The sequence below is a fragment of the Galeopterus variegatus genome, unplaced genomic scaffold (genome assembly GCF_000696425.1).
Source record: "Galeopterus variegatus unplaced genomic scaffold, G_variegatus-3.0.2 Scaffold2954, whole genome shotgun sequence".
Taxonomy (NCBI): Eukaryota; Metazoa; Chordata; class Mammalia; order Dermoptera; family Cynocephalidae; genus Galeopterus; species Galeopterus variegatus.
The window spans coordinates 100,410-113,733 of NW_007729065.1; the positions used below are offsets into that span (position 1 = coordinate 100,410).

At 38.8% G+C, this 13,324-nt stretch overlaps 1 protein-coding gene across 1 annotated transcript in view; it reads left to right on the forward strand.

Annotated features, from left to right (window-relative positions):
• The window catches only part of LOC103599419 (cytoplasmic dynein 2 heavy chain 1-like), a gene marked incomplete at its 5' end in the record, with an annotated part of 226,059 nt that overhangs the window by 100,128 nt on the left and 112,607 nt on the right, over positions 1–13,324 (forward strand). Inside the window, 3 exons of the mRNA XM_008583524.1 lie at positions 8,156–8,316; positions 9,771–9,896; positions 12,864–12,974. Of these exons, the coding sequence (XP_008581746.1) occupies positions 8,156–8,316; positions 9,771–9,896; positions 12,864–12,974 (398 nt within the window). The remainder of the gene's footprint in view (positions 1–8,155; positions 8,317–9,770; positions 9,897–12,863; positions 12,975–13,324) is intronic.

Below are 13,324 nucleotides of genomic sequence, written 5' to 3' on the forward strand. Positions count from 1 at the left end.
CTCCCTCCCCAAGGGGCTCTCCGAAGCCACACTGCTTCTTGGAGTGCCTGGTCTATGCTGACTTGTAGATAGCAAGCGGCAACCAGATCCCGGTCAATAGGAAAATGGCCATAGGGCACAACATATTCAGGAGTAGCCACATTTCCTCCCTCTCCAAGGGACTTTTGGCTGCTGTACCTGCTCAAATATCCTGCCGACTATGCCAATGGTAAAGCTAGGGCTTACAGAACCCTTGAGTCTGTTGCACAGACAGGGTCACAAACCCTCCACACGCAGTTCTGTGAGCCAGGTAATAAAGAAAAAGGTCCTAGGAGCTGTGAGTATAGAAAAATTAATGGGTTTTATTCAGATCTAGGAGCAACTGTCCTAGTAGCTTCTCTGAGAGTTCTGAGAAGCACTGTGGATCAGAGCTGTTAGTCTTTTATACTTAAGTCCATAACCCTGGACACCTAGGTGCTGATATGCAATTACGTTAAGTAGTAATAAAGAACACCTGAGGATATTTACAGCAAATGCTCTGCAAGAGTCTGAACGTCTGAGGGGCCCTGACCATTTTCCTATTTTTTCCCAACACCTCCTTCACCCCGTTTATTCTCCTCTGGAACTGTTATCACTATCTGGCATGAGTATTATTATTAATTATTTTATTTTTTATTAGTTTTCTGTTTCTCTAACTATAGTATATTCCACATGAAGACATAAACTTTGTTTTATGGTTGTGTTCCCAATGCCTTAGTCAGCTTCTGGAATACACAGGTTCTATAAATGTTTGTTAAGTCAGTGAATGCCTTCCTAATTGGTTCTCCCTATTTCGATTCTTGCTGCTTCTTCAGTCTCTTCTCTCCAGAAGGCTGTGTGAACTTTTAAAAATCTAAACTAAATCTTTTAAAAATCTAAACTAAGTCTTCTCAAATCACTTATGATAAAATTGAGATTCCTTATCTAAGATTATAAAACCCCATACAGTCTGGCACCTGCCTACCTCTTTGAGCTTATCTTGTAGCCTTTTTGCTTGCCCACTGTGCTGTAGTGGGCAAAACAGCCCTGGGACCTGTGTGCCAATGCTCTGTATTTTCCCTCTTCTTTTTAAGGATGGTTCCTCTGTATCATCAGATGTTAGCTTAATATGTTACATTTTCAGAGAAGTCTTTCTGGGCCATCTAATCAATACCAACACATCACCTATTTTAATTCTTGGCATAGCACTTATTACTAGGTATTATATCTCTTGCTTATCTAATGTATTTCTGGCTTACTGTCTGTTCCTATATTTCAAATGAAAGTTTAAGTAAAACAAAACAGTTTTCAGAGAGTTCTTAAGAGTTTATCCTTTTCCTACCTGTTTAGTATTTAAAAATATGGTCTTTGTACTACATTGTAAATGACCTTTCTTAATGATTTTGTAGTTTGACCCTCCACCAACTCTTTGGGATACTTCTGTAATGGTACTATTTTATCTCTAGGTCAGTCGATGTTTAATTAAGGTTTAATGGCATTAACTGAAAACCTCATAATATTCATATATTCAGATGCTTTGAAAGTTTAATATACTTCTAAAAACGTACTATTGATTTCTGAAAAATTATGTATAATGTTCTATGGCTGAATAAGTTTGTATTTGGTCAAGTAGTTTTATTAGTACAGTTTTATGTAAAGTTGGAGTTTTTATTGTATGAATAAGTTTTAAAAATTCAAAATTGCTGGTGAATGACAAGGACTTATCTCTTTTTAATCAAATTTTAGAGATTTGATTTCAAATGTAATTTCTCAAGCATCATTCATATGGAAAGATTTTTATTAAGCTTTAACAATCCTTTTTATAATCTATAAACTTTAAAATAGTAACATAAAAATGTGTTTATGAAAATAGTTTTGATTTGAAGACTTTAGTAGAGCAGTCTTCAAAACTTTTAGGCATACCTCATTTCATATAATATTACAAAGCAAAACTTATATACTGGCAAAATCTACTACATTACTTTATACAAATAGTAGTTACCAGATGCAAATATTCTGACTGTCGTAATTCTGGTTTAATTTTGACTTTAAAAAAAACTATCATGGTGGGGGGAGAGGGAGGAGGGAGGGAGGTTTTGGTGATGGGACATAATAATCAACTACATTGTATATTGACAAAATAAAAAAATAAATAAAAAAAAACTATCATGGTGGGGGGAGAGGGAGGAGGGAGGGAGGTTTTGGTGATGGGACATAATAATCAACTACATTGTATATTGACAAAATAAAAAAATAAATAAAAAAAAACTATCATAAGCAGGATATTATGCTGTGTGTATTGAGGTATCAGAAATGTAATATGTTCCCATAAGGTGCTGCAGTAGCTATAAAAATCAGAAACTTTTCAAGGTTCTCCATCAAAAAGTTTTCTGAGCCATGCAACTTTCCTAGTTTTATAGTCCTCTACTGTCATCCATGGTATCATCCCATCTCATGCACCTTGCTTCAGTTGATCAATCTGTCTTGTGAAGTCTGTGTCTGAGAGGAAGGAAGGACGTAAGGAAATGTTTATTCATTTTCTATTGCTGTCACAATTTTGTCAGCTTAAAACAACACCCGTTTATTATCTTCCATATGTTAGAAGTCTGTTGGCTCACCAGGTTTCTTTCCTCAAGTCTTATAAGGCCAATCCATGTTGGCCATTGGAAGTCTTATTGGGAGACTCTGGGGAGAATTCACTTCCAAACTCTTTCAGGTTTAGCCAGTGTAGTTGTAGGACTGAGATCCCCATTCCCTTTCTGTTGTTTATTGTCATTCTTGGCTTTTAGAGGCCACTGTATTGTTTGGCTTATAGCTCCTTTCCTCCATTGCTAAAGCCAGCAATAGCAGATTGATTCCTTCTCATGCTTCACATCTCTCTTGCTTCTCTCTTCTGCTGGATCTCTTTGACTCTAACTGGAGAAATCCCCACCTTTAGGATGGCAAGTGATTAGATTGGCCCACTTGGATAACAGAGGACAATGTTCTTTAATGTTCTTAACCTTAGTTACCTCTAAATCCCTTCACAGCAGTACCTAGTATAGTATTTGATTGAATAATGAGGGCTTGGGAATCTTGAAAGCGATATCTTTAGAATGCTGCTTACCACACAATGCTTCACTTTGTTTCTAAGGTTGAGTATTATTCCTTTTCTAAACAGTATTTTCCAATTTAATTGGTACATGTATATTGATTAGGTAGTGGCTCTTTGTTTTCCTTCTTTTTATTTATGTTTGTGGTACATTTTTAGAGCTGTCTTTTCTCTCTAATAAAGTGTTCAGGAAATAGAATGGTTTGGTCAGGACCCTTGCCTTGGGTCCAGTTGGGTGTGGTTCACACATCCTTTGTAAGCAAATTGTGTGTGTGTGTGTGTGTGCGCACGTGTGTAGTTAGTGCGCATGTGCACAAATGTATCTTTTTAGTTTTGTTGCTATTGTGTTCTTCAGAGTTTGTGAAGCAGACTGGCTAACTACTGCCTTGAGCAGCCACCGCCATGCACGCAGCCATGCTTTCCATCCTGCAGCTTCTAAGGACCTGTTTGCCAGTTACCTAGCTCGTAGACCTGCAAGTGAGGGGTCTCATGACCCAGCCTGGTGTGTGAAGGGTCTCGTGACCCAGCCTGGCGTGTGGGGGTTCTGGGGACCCAGCCTGGAGTGGGAGGGGTCTGGTGACCTGGCCTGGTGTGTGAAGGGTTTGTGACCCAGTCTGGACAACAGGCTTGAGGGATCTGTGAGCTCTAGACCCAGCCCTAGCTCTACAATTGGCCCAGTCGGCAGGATTACTGGCAGGTAAAAAGAGCTCCACAATTGGTGATGTCAGCAGGATTCTGATGTTAAAAGTAGCTTTACAATTGGCATCACAAACGGGATTCTGAGCAGATACAGGTGCCAAAAGTCCTTGGAAGAAGGAGGAAATGTGGCTACTTTTGAATATGCTCTGCCCTATGGCCACCTTCCTGTTGACCAGGATCTGGTTGCTGCACACTGTACTGCAAGGCAGCATAGTCCAGATACTACAACACAAAACCTCTTGGGAAGGGGAGGAAATGTGGCTGTCCTTGAGCATGTGGTGCCTGGTGGCCACTTTTCTGCTGACTGGAGCCTGGCTCCTGCTCACTATGCTGCAAACCGATCGAGATTTGCAGCAGAAAGCAGAGCTGTTGGAAGCACGGGTAAATGTCCTGGAGGATGACATGCAGTGACTGGCCACGCCTGCCTATCACACCAGGGAAGATGACCAGCCCAGTGGTGAGTTGAGGGAAACCGTGTGTCTCCAGGCATGACCTGCTATGCACGAGAAATTGAGACAGTAAAGCAGTAGAAACAGGGAGAGCCCCTGGCTGCTACAGCTGTGGGACCTAGGGGTGGGTGGTGTAACGTACTCTAGAGACTATATAGTAAGCGCATGTTGCATTTGTCTAAAGGCAAAAGACTCGGAGGGTGCCACTTAAACCTGATGGCCAGATGGGTGCTGTATAAACCCGATAAAAGAGTGCCACATGCAGATGGGCAGATGACCCAAGGATGGGTGCCCCTGCAGAATTTCAAGTATGTTTTCACCTGGTGAAAAGGTGGAAAATTTAGTCTCCATTACTACATGCCTTTTTCGGTGGCAGCAGTTACAGGAGAGGTGCAGATATGCACAGGGGCAGGGCAGCAACTCCCTGATGGACTGGGTGAATGTCTGGCTGTTTGAACTGTGTGGGCGAATGCTGCAGAACTGCCTGAGACTGAGTGAATAGCCGGTGTAAGCCGAGCTGATTGAAGTAATTCAAGAGCTGGGGATGGGGCAGCCAAGTGCTAAGAACCAGGACAGTGGGAAAAAAGCCCTAAAGCCATTTGAGAAGACTGGAAGGGTGCCCCACCCATCACAGACCCTGAGGCCTAGGAGAACTGAGTTGTCCTAGAAGACAGACCTGGGGCACTGCTGCCCTTGGCAGACTGCTCTCTGCATCCCAGCTGCTCTGGCTGGAACAATCCTGCCTCAGTACCTCGGAAGAGCAAAAGCCAAAAACCTTGGTGGCATTCACATTGTGTTAAGTTTGCAGGCCAGCAGTATGTGAGAGCAGTGGAAGCATGGCAGCCTCCACCTAGATTTCAAAAGATGTATGAAAAAGTTGGGGGTCTTTGGTGGAGACCTGCTGCAGGAGTGGAGCCACTGCAGAGGTCATCTACAGAGCAATGGGAAGCAGAAAAGTGGAGTCAGAGCCCCCACAGAGAACCCCTACTGAGGAAATGTCTTGTGGAGCCAGGATGGCAGGACTGCTACCAGGAGCCCAGAACCGTGAGGCTGCTGGCAGTGTGCAGCGCCAGCCTGCAAAAGCTGCAGGCACCAGGGCAGCTCAATGGGCTGCACTTGGTGGAGCTGTAGGAGCAAGGTTGTCCAATACTTTAGGGGTCCAGGTGCCCCAGTATGCTTATTGTTAGCCCTGTTTGGGTTTTGGATTTGTTTGGGGCCTGTTTTTCCTTTCTATTTCTCCCTTCTGGAATGGGAATGTGTAACCAATGTCTGTCCCACCGTATCTTGGAAGTAGATAAACTTGTTTTTTGACTCCTTACAGGTTCATGGCTGAAAGGACTTTTGCTTTTGGTCTCAGAGGAGACTTTAGACTTTGGACTTTTGAGTTAGTGCTGCAACAAACTAAAGACTTTTGGGACTGGGATGGAATGTGTAATATGTGAAAGTAAGGGTCTATCCTCGCTAAGGGAACACTGCGGAAGATTCTGAACACGTAGATTGTGTACGGCAAGGAATCTTGGGGTGGATTGTTGGGAAAATAGAATGGTTTGGTCAGGACCCTCGCCTCACATACAGTTGGGCATTGTTCAGCACGTCCTTTGTAAGCAAATTGTGTGTGTGCGTGTGTGTGTGTGTGTGTGTGTGTGTGTGTGTGTGTGGAGTTAGTGTGCATGTTCATGTGCACAAATGTATCTTTTTAGTTTCGTTGCTATTCTTGTGTTCTTCAGAGTTTGTGAAGTAGGCTGGCTGACTGTGGCTTCTAAGGACCTGTTTGCCAGTTACCTAGCTCATAGACCTGCGTGTGAGGGGTCTGGTGACTCAGGCTGGTGTGTGAGGGGTTTGAGACCCAGTCTGGACAACGGGCTTGAGGGGTCTGTGAGTTCTAGACACAGCCCTAGTTCTACAGTTGGCCCAGTTGGCAGGATTATAGGCAGGTAAAAGAGCCCGACAACTGGTGTAGTTGTGTAGCTTTACATAAAGGAAAGGTAATTTTATACATCTGATGCAAGCAGTTCTTTATTAGGAAGGATGAGATGAATGAGGAAGAATGAATCTGTTATACTTACTACCTATAATAGTGTGATATTAATTTGCCACTGTAGGGAAAATATAGGAAAATGGTCAGGGCCCCTCAGATGTTCAGAATCTTGCCAAGCATTATGCAGGTGCGCCCAGGTATTCCTTGGCTATTGTCTAATGTAATTGTGTATGTGCGCCCAGGTGTCCTGGGTTATGGACTTAAGTATAAAGGATGAGTGGTCTGATCCATGGGCCCCCCATTGCCCCCAGGATGCCCCCAGGGAGGCTGCTACTGCTACTCCCAGGGGGGCTCCAGGGAGGCTGCTACTGCTGCTGGAGGCTGTTACTGCAAGCTGTTGCTGCTAGTGCCCCCAGGATGCCCCAAGAGGCCACCGCCACTGCTGCTTCTGCTGCTACTGCTGCTATCGCTGAGGACTGAGCTCATGTCATCTGCCAGTGGCTCCCGGGATCTTTCCCAATTACCTAGAGTGGACCTGCGTGTGAAGGGTCTATGACCCAGCCTGGCATGTGAGGGGTCTGGTGAACCAGTCTGTACAATAGGTTTGAAGAGTCTGAGCCCTAGCCCTGACAATACAGATAGAAAACTTAGTGTAACTAAAATAAACATTTTGGCTTCAGTTATGAATTTCTTTAGCAATACAATTGGCTACAATGGCAGGAGTCCAACAATAGCCCCAGCCATACAATTGGTGTAGGCACTTAGTGATTGCTGTAACCCTACAGTTAACTTTTTTACTCACATACCTGAAAAGTGTGGTAGTGATATCTTTCTTTTTAAACTGCAAATTTTTCTTTATTATCTCAGTATTTGAGTAAAATGAAATACAATAAATGTTTACATTATCTCTCTGACTTATTTTTAGTACTTTTTTCTTTTGAAAGAAATACTATATTTATTATAAAGGACCATGTTCAAAATATAAGATTCCAGTGATTTACAAATATTTTTACACTGTGATAATTCACAGTGCAATTAACATTTGTGGGTCTCTAACTTTATTAAATATTTTGCATGATTTATACTGGCAATTCTAATAGTATCATGAGTCAAAATTACTTGGGTTGATAAAACCAATGATTATATAGTATATAGACTCAGTTTACTTAAAATGAAACAATAATTTTTTTGGAATTTTGTGGAAAGGATGGAGTATCATGTAATTCCAAGTAACATGAATGTCACCTGTGTTTTATTAAATGGTAAGGCGTTTATCATACCAATGATTATATAGTATATAGACTCAGTTTACTTAAAATGAAACAATAATTTTTTTGGAATTTTGTGGAAAGGATGGAGTAGCATGTAATTCCAAGTAACATGAATGTCACCTGTGTTTTATTAAATGGTAAGGCGTTTATCATGATTCCCCCCCCCCTGAAAAAAATAATAATTTTATTAAAGTTTTTTTATTCATTTCTACTTTTGTTTACCCAGATCTGTGGAATGTGATTCACCGTACGCATGGCACAGAGTAGGCACTCAGCTATTATATAAATTAGTGAATTGTATTAATGAGACGTATAGATGGATGGTTGTGTTCAGACTTCTCTTGTAAGGAGAGTATTGAACATTGAGATCACAGTGCTGGCTGTGTATTTCTACAGCTATTAAATGTAATCAAGGTAGTTACCTCCTAGCATTGTAATGATTAGAAGATATCATGCATGGAAAGCATTTAGAAAAATGCTTGGCACCATAAACATTCAATAAATGTTAGCTATTACTAGTATGTGAATGATGTTAGAGTGGAAAAACTTTAGTAGGTATGAAATTATAATTCACATAGGTATTCTCTTCCATGTCATGTAATTAGTTTTAATAGACTTTTTAATGATGCATGTTGTTTCTTATTTTTAATTTCTTTAACGTATCTTTTAGGACTGAAAGAATTGTCCCCACTTCCTCTAAATCTCAAACGTTTATACAAAGAGACCCTAGAAATTGAACCCATCTTAATAATTATTTCCCCGGGTGCTGATCCCTCTCAAGAACTTCAAGAACTTGCTAATGCTGAAAGAAGTGGAGAGTGTTATCACCAGGTCAGTACATGTTACCCTGCTGTTTTTCCTCCAGCTATTGCTATTTCTGCCACACTTGATCTTATTGGTGAAATGGACTTTTTTTTTTTTTGTAGTATGATAAATAATGTCCCCAAAGATGTCCATGTCCTAATCTCTAGAACCTATGAATATGTTATCTTACATGGCAAAAGGAACTTTGCAGATGTAGTTAAGGATCTCGAGATGGGAAAATTATCCTGGATTATCCAGGTGGGCCCAATATAACCACAAGCGTCTTTATAAGAGGGAAGCAGGTGACTCAGAGGGAAGGCAGGAGATATGATGATAAAAGTAGAGGTCAGAGAGGAGAGAATGTTATGCTAGTTGCTTTGAAGATAGAGGGGCAACAAGCAAAGGAATGGAGGTGGCTTTCAGAAGCTAGAGAACACAATGGAAGGATTCTCTCCTAGAACCTCCAGAAAGAACAGAGCCATTTAGTATTACCTTTATTTTCAAACCCAGACAGAACTTGATTTTAGACCAGTGAGACCTCCAGAAGTCTGGTAAGATAATAATTTGAGTTAGGGCACTAAATTTGTGGTAACTTGTTAGAGCAGTAATAGGAAACTAATATATTTGCCTAAATTTTGAGAATAGCTTTAAAAATTTTACCTGGATGCTTTTACTAAATAAATTACAGTAGTGTTTACCTGCAATTTCTTTACTTTAAGTGAAAGAAATACATAAATGTTTTGAGTAAATACGTAAATATTTTTTTCCTGAGGTAGAAGCGTTTGTTCAGATTGCATCTTTCTTTTTATTCAATGAACATGCAAATTTGAAAATTAAATTTATGAATTTAACCTCATTTTTTTTTTTTGGCTGGTTAGTACAGGGATTGAACCCCAAATCTTGGTATTATTAGCACCACACACCACCCAACTGAGCTAACTGGCCTTACCCTCAATTTTTGACAAGTGAATAAATACACCTTTTTCACTGGGGAAATAATTAATGATTTTAAAAAAGCAAAATACTTCATAGCAACCAAAAATTGAAAAGTAAGCATTTCACAAGTAAGAATATAAACAGAAGATGGCAATATAGTAGAGGTGTTAGGCTTAGTTGTGCAGGTTTTGCAGTGGCTAATTCTATGAAGTTCCATTCAATTATAGTAGATTAGTATATTCATTAGGACAATATTCACTTATCAATGAGGTATCTTAAGGAGTTGGGGAAGTCCTTTTCTACAGGTTATACCTGTTAAGAGTGACTTTGGCAAGAATATTAAACTATTCATATAAACTTTTAATTATTTGATATTCTTGGAGAAGATGATTAATTCCTGAAATTAATTTGATTCTTCTTCAAAACTTAATATTAAAGCCAGTTAAGGAGGTTTAGGGGTTATTATTATTGAATCTCTTATAATGTTATGTTACATGTTTGCAGATCTGTTTTTTTTAACTTGGTTTTTGATTTTGTTTTTGCAGGTTGCCATGGGTCAAGGTCAAGCTGACTTAGCAATTCAAATGCTAAAAGAATGTGCCCGAAATGGAGACTGGCTCTGTTTGAAGAACTTACATCTTGTTGTATCTTGGCTGCCAGTTTTGGAAAAGGTAGATTCAGATAAATGTGTACAAATAATATTTAATATACTCAATTCCAGTAATCTTCAAAGAGCATCAATATTCAAATGTCATGCATTATTCATTATGTTTTCATTATGTTTTTAAAACAATATTTGATAAGAAATCATTTTAGATTTAAGTATTTTCTTCTTAAATATGTACATTTGTGTTCAACAAGATGGATCTTTTAATAGGAAGTCTATAAAAGGCATATTAAGGGAAACCAAAAAATTATTAATTAGGATTGACAGGGAAGCTTAGAGAATTTTTCCAGAAGAAAAATAGGGAGATGCTTTAAAGGATTGTAGAAGACCTATTTATTCCAATACCTTCTCTTTATGTGATAGTTCTGTTGACCTGTACAGGGAGAAAAGACATAAGGGGAAGTCAGAAGGAACTGTATAACTTCTAGGTGCTAAGGAAGCTGGAATGTAAACTGGAGCAATCATTTCATTTAACTCAAATGGCCTGAGGAGGAAAATAACCTTAAGACAGAACAAATCACTTGATAGGTTTTAAATGCAAACCTGGATTTGTCTAGTGGTCATTTAAGAGAATAGAAAATGGTCTTTGGCAGTTAGAAATGACTCCAAAGAGATGTTCCTCTAAGGCTAAGTGGGGTTTAGCTAAAGATAGGCAAAGAAAGGATATCATGATTAATTCCAGCAGCCCAAGTAGTAATACAGTGTTAGAGCTTTGCATGCTAATACAAGGAATGAAGAGGTGTCCTTGACAGTACTGGAAGGGCCAGGCAGGGAAGTGTGGGTGAAATGAAGTTAGATGGTTGGTTAGATGGATGTGAAATACCCTGAGAACTGTGCAGAAGAGTTTGGAGTTTTTGTACTGGGACTCAGAGAGCCAAAGTGGGTCCTTAGCAGGAGAGTTAGTAATTAATTAATTAATCTGGCAGTAGTGTACAGAATAAAACCAAACAGAATAGAGTAGATTGAGAGAGGCCCTAGCGTAGTTGTAAGGTGTGGAAAATTTGTGCAGTCCTAGTAAATTGGCAATTTCAGCACCTTCACAAAATAGGTAATCAATAAATATATATATATATATTTTTGTCTTTTTTCCGTGTCCGGCAATGGATCGCAACCCTCAGTGTCGCCCCCGTACCGGACCGGGACCGGCAACGGGATCGCAACCCTCGACGTTGCCCCCGCGCCTCGCTCAGCCAGTGAGCGGGAACCGGTCTGTATGTGGGATCCGAACCCTCGGGCGGGAGCGCTGCCGCGCTTCCCAAGCGGCGCACTATCCAGTGCACCACCGGGCCGGCCCATAATCAATAAATTTTTAAATGAGTTTACAAATGAGTGAGTAAATCGATGGACCATGGTGATTCATTGTAATCAAAAGAAGATATAGATTTTGGAACAGACATATATATGAACATTCATGTAATTCTTTTATTACAGTTTTCTATAAAAATCACTAATGTGTAAAAATATTGTGAAATATGAAATGTGAAAATTCATGTCTGAATTATGTTTTGTTTTAAAACGTATAAAGAAGACTGGTGAATACTTGAATCCTGCTTCCTGTTCCAAACAGTTGATCGATAACTATTAATCTATGCAAAACATATTATAGTTATTACCTTGGAAGCAAATCTTAATTAGAGCTTTTCAAAGCATATAGGGTGGATTATATTATAAAAGTTTGAAAACAATTGATTGATTTTCTTTTCTCTCGTGTTAACCTAAATAGCAGAGAGAGGCCTTCTAAAAGAAAATGATATTTATTCAGGAATAGGGCATCATGATGGGAATACATGTGCCATAGTAAACTATGCGCATATTCGGGGAGGTAAAGGAAGAGAAAGGATTTTAAAAGCAGAAGAGAAAAGTAATAAATTTGTTTTGAAACAAAAAGAGCATTGGGTACAGGACCTTATTTCAGGAATTGACGTCAATTCATTAGTGGAAACAGTTTCAGGTAAGTATTTTTGTACATCCGGCTAGCTATCCTGGTGATTTGTGTAGCAAGTCACAGTTTGAAAAGTCCTTGGCGACAGTTTTTGTGACAGGCATACAAGTGTGCATAAGGGAGTCTGTAATAGTAATAGTTGTTATTATAGGCATGTATGCACGCGGGCCCTTCCTTCACAGCCTTCGGCTTTGTTTTTAGATTTTGACAAATGTGACTCCCTTTTGATTCTGACAGCTTTCACGCTTGGAAAGGTAGTATGAATTGTTTTTGTACAAATTTATGTAAATCCAACTATATCACAAATGTATTGTTTCATTACCCTTTGAAAAATTTTTTTAAGTGTGCTAACCCAAGGCAAAATTATACACAAATTTTACATTTTAAGACTTTGAAGTGTAAATACAATTTGTCACTTACAATTTTAAGTAAGCACAGTGTTTTCTGCCATTTTTTGGCCATCTTAGCTCTACATTTCACATGATATTAAATGAATGTTAGGGTCTGACATTATAATTTTGACTTTGCTCTTTTAGAGGTATCAAAATTTATTTTGTCATTCATTCATTCATTTAATTTACAGACACTTCCTTGAATACAGAAAAAAGCCAGGAATTGTGCTAGGTGCCAGGTACAAAATTGTGCTAGCTACAAATTTTGTACCTGCTTTCTAGGAACTAGAAAGTTTAGAAGAGACAGACCACATTAATAAATAACTATATTGTGGTACAGTGAATACTACTGAAGAGAATTCGAAAAATCATATGGGTGACTAATTTTGCTCGGGATTCTATTAGTGAAGAGTTGGAGAAGATATTCCCCTAAGACATGATGTTTAAGTTGTATTTTGACAGATGAGTAAGAATTTGTCAGGTTACAAGAGAATATAGGCAGAAGGAATATCATGAGTAAAAAGAGGCATAAAAATGTGAATAAATGACTAAAATGTACAGTATGAGGGGCCTGGGTAAATGTATAGTGACATATGTATCTCTATTTAAGTAGAATTTTATTGTTTTTGTAAACAAGGAATTGAATACCCTTCAACCTAAAGATACCTTTCGTCTTTGGCTCACTGCTGAAGTTCATCCCAACTTTACTCCTATTTTACTACAGTCAAGTTTGAAGATAACATATGAGGTAAGAAGATTTTAAATTCAGATCACTAATTGTATGAGAGCAGTAATCTATACATGCTTTCTAAAGCTTTATAGAACAACCATCTATTATACAAAGTGTCCAAAAACTTCCTTTTACACTTAGATGGGATATGATACACAAAAATAATAGCATATTATAAAGATATATTTGAATGGTTTTTTTCAAATTTTATTTTATAACTTTTTTTATTTTTATTGTGGTAAAAAAAAACACAATATAAAATTTACCATCTTAACCATTTTTAAGTGTACAGTACAATAGTGGTAACTATATGCACGTGTTGTGCTCTCTAAAACTTCTTCATCTTGTGAAGCTGAGCTTCTATATCT